Source organism: Pholis gunnellus (assembly GCF_910591455.1).
Source record: "Pholis gunnellus genome assembly, chromosome: 14".
NCBI lineage: Eukaryota > Metazoa > Chordata > Actinopteri > Perciformes > Pholidae > Pholis > Pholis gunnellus.
In genome coordinates, this window is record NC_136541.1 from 229526 (window position 1) to 240163 (window position 10638).

At 49.4% G+C, this 10638-nt stretch overlaps 2 protein-coding genes across 3 annotated transcripts in view; one reads left to right on the forward strand and one right to left on the reverse strand.

The window, feature by feature from the left end:
* afg3l2 (AFG3-like AAA ATPase 2) overlaps positions 1–2535 on the reverse strand; it is an 11948-nt gene extending 9413 nt beyond the window's left edge. For both annotated transcript variants that reach the window (XM_079173264.1, XM_079173263.1), the window contains exons 1-5: positions 2363–2535; positions 1670–1769; positions 408–476; positions 163–314; positions 1–90 (exon numbers count right to left, since the gene is read on the reverse strand). The exon at positions 1–90 is cut by the window's left edge and continues 63 nt beyond it. In XM_079173264.1, coding sequence (XP_079029390.1) covers positions 1–90; positions 163–314; positions 408–476; positions 1670–1769; positions 2363–2446 — 495 coding nt within the window. In that variant the 5' untranslated portion in view covers positions 2447–2535. The remainder of the gene's footprint in view (positions 91–162; positions 315–407; positions 477–1669; positions 1770–2362) is intronic.
* A 715-nt stretch (positions 2536–3250) lies between these two features.
* Positions 3251–10441, forward strand: fastk (Fas-activated serine/threonine kinase). The gene is made up of 11 exons (XM_079172778.1): positions 3251–3378; positions 4740–5493; positions 5610–5949; positions 6813–7000; positions 7776–7924; positions 8004–8220; positions 8302–8461; positions 9066–9157; positions 9248–9791; positions 9870–9984; positions 10125–10441. Exons 2-11 carry the CDS (start codon positions 4755–4757, stop codon positions 10209–10211), a joined length of 2631 nt encoding a protein of 876 aa, XP_079028904.1. The 5' UTR covers positions 3251–3378; positions 4740–4754; the 3' UTR covers positions 10212–10441.
* The last annotated feature ends 197 nt before the right edge of the window (positions 10442–10638 follow it).

A 10638-nucleotide genomic window follows, 5' to 3' on the forward strand; every position in this document is an offset into this window, starting at 1 on the left:
GAAGAAGAAAAAATAGGTGACGGTGGTCCAGAACGCTGCTCCGCTCAGGAAGTACATCCGAAACTCTTTATCATCCCAGGGAACATCGCCCTGAAACAGACAACCTGACATGAGCTTCACTCCACCAGGTGAGCACAGGCGAGAGCTGAGCAGCACACTGACCTTCTGCAGACGGCTGTACCAGTGGGACTCCTCCTTACGGCCTCCTCGTTTTCCTCCTCCTCCTCCTCCTCCTCCTCCTCCTCCTCCTCCTCCTCCTCCTCCTCCTCCTCCTCCTCCTGCTGCCTTCCCAGAAGATCTCTGAGCGTTGGCCTCTGAGAAAAGACAAAGAAACAAACAATAATCCATCAGTAAACAGTCGTAGTCGCGGGTAGACGCGCGTAGACGTAGATTTCAGTGGTTTCTACCTTTGGTTGCTGCTTCGGCTTCACTGTTTTTGGGAGTTTTCTGACTTCCTGGAAAATATTTCTCAAAACCTGAAAAAAATAAAAGAAACATCACTGTGCTGAAAACAAACAAGTTTGTACTTCTATACTTGTGAGGATCCTCAGGACCTCAACCATCACAACTAAATGTTTAACTCTGAACTTGAGTCTAACTCTAAAACTGGGGGCACATCCCAAGTCTCTTAATTGCATCCCCGTTTCCCTCACATGGCTCCTTTCCTTGCGAGGAGAGAGGAACAAGGAAACATGTTTAAGAGACATGAGACGTCCTTTCCTCTGTCACGTGAAGCGAAGTCTGTTTCTGATGACGAGGATCAGCTGATCACAGCTGGATCAGCTGTCAGTCGCTTTAACAGCTGGAGAGACTTTAGAGGAGTTTGAGTCTGTTCACATGATCTCTGGACTAATAACACTAATAACTCATAAACACACAGTGATCGTCTCTGGAGTCTGTTAAACTGTGTTCATGAGATCAGGATCATCTCTACAGCAGAATGTTTTTGTCTTATTTATGATTATTTGCGTCTGGGTTCAGGGTTTAGTCTCTCCAGATCTCTCACTTTCATCCTTTCATCATGAAGTTATTGAGGAAACATCATGAAAACACTAATCTTTAATAAATGAAGGAAGTTGTTTGTGGTTCTTTTGTTGTTCAGACTACAATGAACATCTATTTAAACCAGAGAACAGATCAAATATAAACTAGTTTAATCTGATCTTCACTCTGCTGTTAAACTCAGTCCGGCTGCAGCGTCCAATCACATGATGAGCACTGAGGGGGCGTGTCCTCCGTTAAAACACTTCCTGGAAGGCTGCTCTCGTGCTCCTCAGAGATCCCTCCTCCCTCCTCCCTCCTCCCTCCTCCCTCCTCTCTCCTCCCTCCTCTCTCCTCTCTCCTCTCTCCTCCCTCCTCTCTCCTCCCTCCTCTCTCCTCGCTCCTCAGAGATAAATAAGAGCTTTGGGACGGCCGTCAATATGGAGGAGCAGAACAACTTCCTGTTCAAGCGAGGAGCGAGGAAATGACTATTGAGAGACTTGAGATGTGCCCCGGGTCTGAATCTTCAAGCAGATCTGAAATTCAACCTGGTCCTCACAATGATCACACACACACACACACACACACACACACACACACACACACACACACACACACACACACACACACACACACACACACACACACACACACACACACACACACACACACACACACACACACACACCTTTAGGTGGTCTGGAGCTCAGCCTCCTGTAAACTCCCAGCAGGTCACTCAGCAGGCTCCGCCCCCTTTCCACCTGTCCTGCAGCGGCCGAACACGTCACCTGACAAACAGGAAGTAGACGTCACACAGAACACAGAGCTTAGATAACCGGTGAGGAGACACAAACACTCTGAAGACTCTGAGTGGTTCCTGGTCTTCCTCTGTTGAGTCTCTGACGGGTTCACTGGTGTGTGTGGTCGGGGCTTTGTGATGATCCGGTTCAGCTGATGGGAACTATTGGACAGAGTCTCTGTCGTACTTTTTAATATTTAGTTCAGGTTGAAAGTTCAACTTCAGACCGATGACTGAAGCAAAGGCTGACGGTTCGAGATGTTGGTGTGTTTCTGTGGGTGGAGGAGTTGTTTTTATTTATTTATTCATTTTTGAACGTGACAGTGATCTGTGCTGGATCAATACACGGAATTTAAAAATCCTTCTTCTTCTTCTTCTTCTTCTTCCACAAAGAGCAGATCAGAAGTATCACCTGTCTGTTTTTTATGAAGGTTACTGAACGTTACATGAGTCACTGACGTAAGACAGGTGACTCTTACCTGACGTCATTAAACACCTGTCCGGCTTGTTTGGGCCACTGTCCCCGTTAGCACAGTTAGCATAATTAGCAGAGTTAGCGTGTTGGCTCAGCTCTCCACCTACCTGTCGGACCGCAGCGCTGGGCCCCAGCAGCAGCCGGAAGCTGCTCGTGCAGCCGGCAGACAGCCGCAGGTATCGGTGAGCCATCCTCACCGGAGAGACGGACAGACCGCTAGACACGCGTCAAGAGCAATGTTTGTGTTCCGTAACCGCTGTGCTCCGCCATCTTTACTCGACGCTCCTCCTCCTCTTTCTTCTTCTCTTGGTTTAATGGCGGCTGACAAACTGCTTTCGGTTGTGTTACCGCCACCTGGTGACGCAAAGTGAGGAGTAAAGATTCAAAACAAAGAGAATACAATAATTCAACAGACCACAGGAAACAAATACAAGAAAAGAGGAGAACAAATATATATATATAAATTATAGCCCCAACTACAAACCTGAGCCAGCTCTTACTATAATATGATCTGTTTTCTTAGTTTTTGTTGGTACACAAGCTGCAGGATTCTGGATCAACTAGAGATTTCAGAGCCGTGTTAGAGCAGCCTGATAATCACATCATCTAGTCTAACAGGTGAACTCATGTTTCTGCATCTCTTTGAGACAGGATGTGCCTGATTTTGTTAAATAATGTTCCACACCAGATACATAATGTCCAGTAATACACAAGCAATAACGACAATAATACAATAATAATATCATGATTAAACTTAATTTACTGTGATATTATGAAATGTTCGTCCTGAGAATAGCAGCCTGTATTAATATGTGATAATGAATATATATAATAATAATAATAATAAATATATATAATAATAATAATAATAAATATATATAATAATAAGAATAAATATATATATACAGTATATATAAATCACACAATGGAGGTCTATGAATGAACTGTGGAGGGCAGCAACACGCAGTTACTGCGTCTAGTCTGCCGCAGATTGAGCTCAACGAGAAGAAGAAGAAGCAGAAGAAGAAGTGTGGAGGAATGAAGCGGCTGACCGCTGACTGTTTCTCTCAGCGGCCTCAGGTGTTTCAGCAGAGCGGAGCTGCCGGTGTGACTGAGCTATGAGGTAAACACGGGTAAACCGGGTTAACCCGGGTTATAACCGGAGCAGTTACCCGGTTAATAACCAGGTTATACGGCTCAGAGAAGGGCACTCTGATGCTAACAGGCTAATGCTAACAGATCAGCTGGTGGATCGGAGCTGACAGCTAGTTAAGGTTAGCTCACAGTTAGCTAGTTACGGTTAGCTCACAGTTAGCTAGTTACGGTTAGCTCATAGTTAGCTTGTTAAGGTTAGCTCACAGTCAACTAGTTAAAGGTTAGCTCACAGTTAACTAGTTAAAGTTAGCTCACAGTTAGCTTGTTTTAGGTTAGCTTACAGCTTGTTTTAGGTTAGTTAAGGTTAGCGCACAGTTAGCTTGTTTTAGTTAAGGTTAGCTCACCGTTAGCTTATATTAGGTTAGCCTGTAGCATCAGTTAGCTTGTTTTAGGTTAGCTCACAGTTAGCTTGTTTTAGATTCGCCTTTAGTATCGGTTAGCTTGTTTTAGGTTACTTTAGTTTAGCTCACAGTTAGCTTATTTTAGGTTAGCCTGTAGCATCAGTTAGCTTGTTTTAGGTTAGTTAAGGTTAGCTCACAGTTAGCTTGTTTTAGTTAAGGTTAGCTCACCGTTAGCTTGTTTTGGGTTAGCCTGTAGCATCGGTTAGCTTGTTTTAGGTTAGTTAAGGTTAGCTCACGGTTAGCTTGTTTTAACTTAGTTTAGCCAGTAGCCTCGGTTAGCATGCTTTAGGTTAGTTTAGCCTGTTAACTCGGTTAGCTTGTTTTAACTTAGTTTAGCCTGTAGCCTCGATTAGCTTGTGTTAGTTTAGTTTCTCTGCAGCATGTTGTCCCAGTTGTTTTATGGCTTCTGTCATGTGTGAATCCTCTGATATGCTATAGCTAGCCGGGCTGCTAACTGCCAGGAAGCTAGCAGACGTTTATCAGCTGCTTGATCAGCCAAAGAGGAAATAAATCCACCACATGAGAGTCAAATCCAGCAGGACGTCAACAGATCATCACTGGGAGGTTTAATCGGCTAAATAACGCACTAGATGCTAATGCTAGCATGTTGGCCGGGGCTGTGTGCAGCTGTCAGGTCATGATAGCAGGAGGAAGGACAGGAAGACAGACAGGTGAGCAGAGAGACAGACAGGTGAGCAGAGAGACAGGTGAACAGGCTGTGTGTGTGAGCAGCTAATCAATCAATTGATCAAAGAGTTGCTGATTGTGATTCTGGGTCTTGATCCAGTTTAAGTCTTGTTGACGCACAATGAAATTATTTTATTTAAATACATTTAATTCTGTTCGTCAGTGATCTTTAGAGCTGTTGGTCATCCATTGATATCTCCTCCCTCCTCCTCTCCCCCCCCACCTCCTCCTCCTCCTGTAGGAGTGTTATACCTCCATGTGTCCTGTCTGTAGGACTATGCAGTGTTTGTCCACTAGGTGGCTCCTCCTCCTGAGCCGAGCTCATCGCCCCCCCCGCCCCGCCTCCCAGTCAGTCAACATGTACACAACCCGTCTCTACAACAGTGCGGGGGGAGGAGGAGGGGGAGGAGCCAAACATGGGCGGAGAGCGGGGCTTGAGGCGCCCCCCCCACCCCACCCCCCTCCCTATCCTTTGTACCAGGGTCGCCCTGAGGCCCCCCGTGGAGCTCACTTCCACCCCCACTACCACGCCCACCTGGCTCCGCCTCTCCTGCCCCCCCACTATCAGCACCACTTCCACACATATGGAGGCGGAGCTCCGGCTGGAGGGGCCGCCCCCCCCGCCGCTGCCGGCAGCAAGAAGAAGACGTGGAACTTCATCCACGAGAAGATGAGCTACGACACGTTCTTCACCATGAAGCGTCTGATCGAGCGCTCACGGCGTCCCGACGAGGTTCTCCGATGGGTCACCCAGAACCCCTCCAAGGTCTCCCACAACCACTACCCTGTGGCTCTGCAGAAGATCGGTCAGCTGCTACAGGCCACGCCCCCGGCACGGGGCGGGGGGGGCGACCCCGAGGCTCCAGGAGGAGGTGACGGACGAGACGTCCTGGAGCATCAGGACTTCCACACGCTTTGTGACGCCATCGTCAACGACTGCGCCAAGTTTGACAACTTCAGCATCGTCAACTGTCTGTACGCCGTCGCCGCGCTCGGTGAGTCCACCTTTACGTGTGACGTCATCATGTGGTCTGTCTGAGGTGGTCTGAAGTGGTCCAATGTGGTCTGTCTGAGGTGGTCTGGTGGATAATGGTGTTTGTGGTCTCTTTAGGTCTACCCAGTGACTCTCAGGTGGTCCAGGTGTTGGAGGTGGAGTCTCAGTCCAGACTGAACCAGTTCAACCAGAAGGACGTGTCCATGGTGTTCAGCTCCAGCATGAAGCTCCACATGGGCATCCAGCACCCTCTGACCGAGGCCTGCCTGGCCGGTCTGGAGAAGAACCTGGAGCGAGAGCGCCACCCGCAGACGCTGTTCCTGCTGCTCTCGTACTACCGACTCAAGTGGCGCTCGCTGCAGCCGCAGGAGCCCGTCGCTGCCACAGGGGGCGCTAACACCGCCACTGCTAACAATAACAACACGCCTGCAAACCCTGAACAGCTGCTCGCCAACAGGTGAGAGGATGCTGTTCAACAAGCGGTTAGCCTGTAGCATAGTTTAGCTTGTTTTAGGTTAGTTTATCCTGAAGCCTCGGTTAGCTTGTTTTAACGTAGTTTAGCCTCAGTTAGCTTGTTTTAACTTAGTTTAGCCTGGGTTAGCTTGTTTTAACTTAGTTTAGCCTGGGTTAGCTTGTTTTAACTTAGTTTAGCCTGGGTTAGCTTGTTTTAACTTAGTTTAGCCTGGGTTAGCTTGTTTTAACTTAGTTTAGCCTCGGTTAGCTTGTTTTAACGTAGTTTAGCCTGGGTTAGCTTGTTTTAACTTAGTTTAGCCTGGGTTAGCTTGTTTTAACTTAGTTTAGCCTGGATTAGCTTGTTTTAACTTAGTTTAGCCTCGGTTAGCTTGTTTTAACTTAGTTTAGCCTGGGTTAGCTTGTTTTAACTTAGTTTAGCCTCGGTTAGCTTGTTTTAACTTAGTTTAGCCTCGGTTAGCTTGTTTTAACTTAGTTTAGCCTGGGTTAGCTTGTTTTAACTTAGTTTAGCCTCGGTTAGCTTGTTTTAACTTAGTTTAGCCTCGGTTAGCTTGTTTTAACTTAGTTTAGCCTGGGTTAGCTTGTTTTAACTTAGTTTAGCCTCGGTTAGCTTGTTTTAACTTAGTTTAGCCTGGGTTAGCTTGTTTTAACTTAGTTTAGCCTCGGTTAGCTTGTTTTAACTTAGTTTAGCCTCGGTTAGCTTGTTTTAACTTAGTTTAGCCTGGGTTAGCTTGTTTTAACTTAGTTAGAGCCCGTCGCTGCTACAGGGGGCGCTAACAACAACACGCCTCCAATAGATCCATTTGCCTTCAAAGTTACATTAACGACTTCTTGCCTCGTGTCCTTCAGGAAGATCTTGCGTCTGGTCAAACACACCTTAGCGAGTGTCAGCGGTGTTCGTGACCAGGAGATGGCGCTGTTGGACGAGATGTTGGCGGCGTGTGTTCGGGAGGCGAGCAACAAGAGCCTGGAGTTGATCTTCAGCTCTCACCTGTTCTACCAGAACAGACAGGAGAGGTTCATCAGCAGCCTGGCAGGTGAGGTTTGGTTCTTATAACACCTGGGTTCACATCTGGCAGCTAAAAGACTTAATCTTTGTGAATTAGAAAGAGTTCAGTTAGAACCCAAACCAGGACAAACCACAATGTTGAGTCCTCACTGGTTCAACACGCTTTATTGATCATGTTTCCAATCAGTGAGTCTTTCTCCTTATTTAACCCCACCTCAAACCTGAACCCCACCTCAAACCTGAACCCCACCTTAAACCTGAACCCCACCTTAAACCTGAACCCCACCTTAAACCTGAACCCCACCTTAAACCCAACCCCACCTTAAACCTGAACCCCACCTTAAACCTGAACCCCACCTTAAACCCAACCCCACCTTAAACCTGAACCCCACCTTAAACCTGAACCCCACCTTAAACCTGAACCCCACCTTAAACCTGAACCCCACCTTAAACCTGAACCCCACCTGAACCCCACCTCAAACCCAACCCCACCTCAAACCCGACCCCACCTCAAACCTGAACCCCACCTCAAACCTGAACCCCACCTCAAACCTGAACCCCACCTCAAACCTGAACCCCACCTCAAACCCAACCCCACCTCAAACCCAACCCCACCTCAAACCCGAGCCCACCTCAAACCCAACCCCACCTCAAACCCAACCCCACCTCAAACCTGAACCCCACCTCAAACCTGAACCCCACCTTAAACCCAACCCCACCTAACCTTAACTCTGACCCCCACCATGGAGCACCGCTCTGTGGGAAACCCTGTATTGATGCCGTGACTTGTTGCTCTCTGGCAGAGGAGTTGCCTAAGAAGGTGGACAGCATCACTCCGTACACGATGGCTTTGATTGCCAAATACATCGCCCGCCATCGACTGAGAGAGACTCTGCTGCTCGACACCATCGCGGACTTTCTGGTGAAGAAGGCGGAGTACCTGGACAGTAAGGTGAGGACCGCACAGTCGCTCGTTTGGTTTTCGGTGTTGGCGAACAGGACTGCAGGTGTGTCTGTCTGCGTGTCCTCAGGTGATCCAGAAGCTGGTGTTCCCGTTCAGCAGGATGAGCTACCGTCCGTCCAATGAGGAGCAGTTCTTCTCTCGGTTGGAGGAGGTGGTGGAGCTGAAGGCGCTCAGCTCGCCGCTCGCCACCGTCAACATCCTCATGTCTCTGTTCCAGCTGGGACACTTCCCCGGCCTGGTGCTGCACCGAGTCTTCTCCTCCGCCTTCATCAGCAACGTCACCAGTCAGTACCAAAACACAACCGGCACAACTCAACCGAGAGAGCCTTTGAGGTACATGTCTGGTGTTCTCCTGTGTTCCACAGACAGTCCTTACGCTCCCATAGTCCGGCGGTACCTCTCTCTGCTGGATGCTGCTGTGGAGCTGGAGTACCGAGAGTACACCGGACCACGGCTGCAGGACGCCCACAAGGTCCTGATGTTTGACCACGCCCTGACTGCTGATGAGGTCAACCGCAAGTACAGGTAACACACCTGTACACCAGTACACAGTCCAGGTGATGTGTATCAGACCTAATGGGTTCATTTCAGCAGGAATTATTCTTTATTGTAATCAAGTGTGTTTGACCAGCCTGAGACTAGTTCCTCAGGTCTGAGACTAGTTCCTGTAGTCTGAGACTGGTTCCTCTAGTCTGAGACTGGTTCCTCAGGTCTGAGACTGGTTCCTCTAGTCTGAGACTAGTTCCTCAGGTCTGAGACTGGTTCCTCTAGTCTGAGACTGGTTCCTCAGGTCTGAGACTGGTTCCTCTAGTCTGAGACTGGTTCCTCTGGTCTGAGACTGGTTCCTCTGGTCTGAGACTGGTTCCTCAGGTCTGAGACTGGTTCCTCTAGTCTGAGACTGGTTCCTCAGGTCTGAGACTGGTTCCTCTAGTCTGAGACTGGTTCCTCAGGTCTGAGACTGGTTCCTCAGGTCTGAGACTGGTTCCTCAGGTCTGAGACTGGTTCCTCTAGTCTGAGACTGGTTCCTCTAGTCTGAGACTGGTTCCTCAGGTCTGAGACTGGTTCCTCTGGTCTGAGACTGGTTCTTGAGACTGGTTCCTCTGGTTCTGATCATTTTGTCTCCCACCAGTTATAAAGGTCTGGTTGCTGAGGCTCTACGACAGCTGGTTGGAGAACAGAACTACAAACAGGATGAAGTACTGGCCCCGGGATACTACACAGGTACTACACACACTGAGTACTACACACACACACTGAGTACTACACTGAGTACTACAGTCTCTGCTCTGATGGCCTCCTGTTGGTCTCCAGACTTCGTGCTGTGGATGGACTCCTCTGGTCGGGTTCTACCGATCAGAACCGGAGCCGGTCTGGTTCCTCCGTCCTGCGTCGCCGTGTCGACATCCAAGTCAGCCGATGAAGCGGTTACCGTGGTGACTGCAGAGTTCCAGAAGTTCTCTCCGTTCGCGGTGCTGGAGGGGGAGGAGCTATGTCAGGTGGGCGGAGCCATAGAGACCAGGTCCTACCTGTCTCACCACACCACGAGGCCCATGGGGACCAACGGGGGCCCCTACGGGTCCTACTACGTCCCCACAGCGGAGTACTACTCCAGTCTGGTTAAGGACCCGTCTCTGGAGAGCCAGGACAGCTCCACCCTCAGCAGCCCCCCCTCTGACGGGGTCCAGGGACCGGCAGGGTCCACGGCCCCAGACTCACTCTTCCAGTTCTCTATCGGGAAGATCCTGGAGGACGAGGGGACGACGTACTCCGAGGGGGCCGAGAGAGGACCCCCATCGCCTCGGCTCCACCCCCCCGACACCGACAACCCCCCAACAGACCAGAGACAGATCAGGAGGTCAGTCCAGCTCAGCGGTAAACCTGATGAAACCTGGACCGGGGTCCTGATGTGTAACGTGGTTCTGTGTCTCTACAGGGTCATCATGTCCGTCAACGATAAGTGGCACTACTGCCACAACTCTGAGGTTCTGGTGGGTTCTCGGGCCATGAGGGACCGACACCTGAGGCTGCTGGGATACGTCATCCTGCAGGTCGGTCCACCGAGTCCTCCGAGCCACCACGTAGACAGCCTCACAGCTCGGCTAACCGTCTTTGTGCTAAGCTAAGCTACGCGCTCTGTGCTGCAGTGTGTTGACCAGCTGGTGATGTGACTTGTCTTGACCCCTCTCAGCTGCCGTACCACGAGCTGGAGAAGCTGAACGGCATCGAGGAGGTGAAGCAGTACCTGAACAAGAAGCTGCTGGACGTCCCGCTATGACCGTGTGTGTGTGTGTGTGTGTGTGTGTGTGTGTGTGTGTGTGTGTGTGTGTGTGTGTGTGTGTGTGTGTGTGTGTGTGTGTGTGTGTGTGTGTGTGTGTGTGTGTGTGTGTGTGTGTGTGTGTGTGTGTGTGTGTGTGTGTGTGTGTGTGTGTGTGTGTGTGTGTGTGTGTGTGTGTGTGTGTGTGTGTGTGTGTGTGTGTGTGTGTCTCTCTGATCAATAACTGATATTTCATCAATGAGTCATAAAACTGAATCTGTTGGTCGATGATTTAATGAACCAGTGAATCGTCTTTAATGTGCAACTCGACTCCAACTCCCATCATGCTTTGCAGCTTTTTGAAGGACCATCCAGCTGCTTTCTGACCGTTTCACAAATCATCAGTTTTCAGATTAAAACCTCCGAGTTCAGAAGAGAAGAAGAAGTT

Bases quoted from the DNA above. Each gene is read 5' to 3' on its own strand.
- fastk (XM_079172778.1), top strand. From the start codon at position 4,755: ATGTGTCCTGTCTGTAGGACTATGCAGTGTTTGTCCACTAGGTGGCTC. The intron at 7,925-8,003 runs GTGAGGACCGCA...GCGTGTCCTCAG, and splicing joins CGGAGTACCTGGACAGTAAG to GTGATCCAGAAGCTGGTGTT. The intron at 9,985-10,124 runs GTCGGTCCACCG...GACCCCTCTCAG, and splicing joins TGGGATACGTCATCCTGCAG to CTGCCGTACCACGAGCTGGA.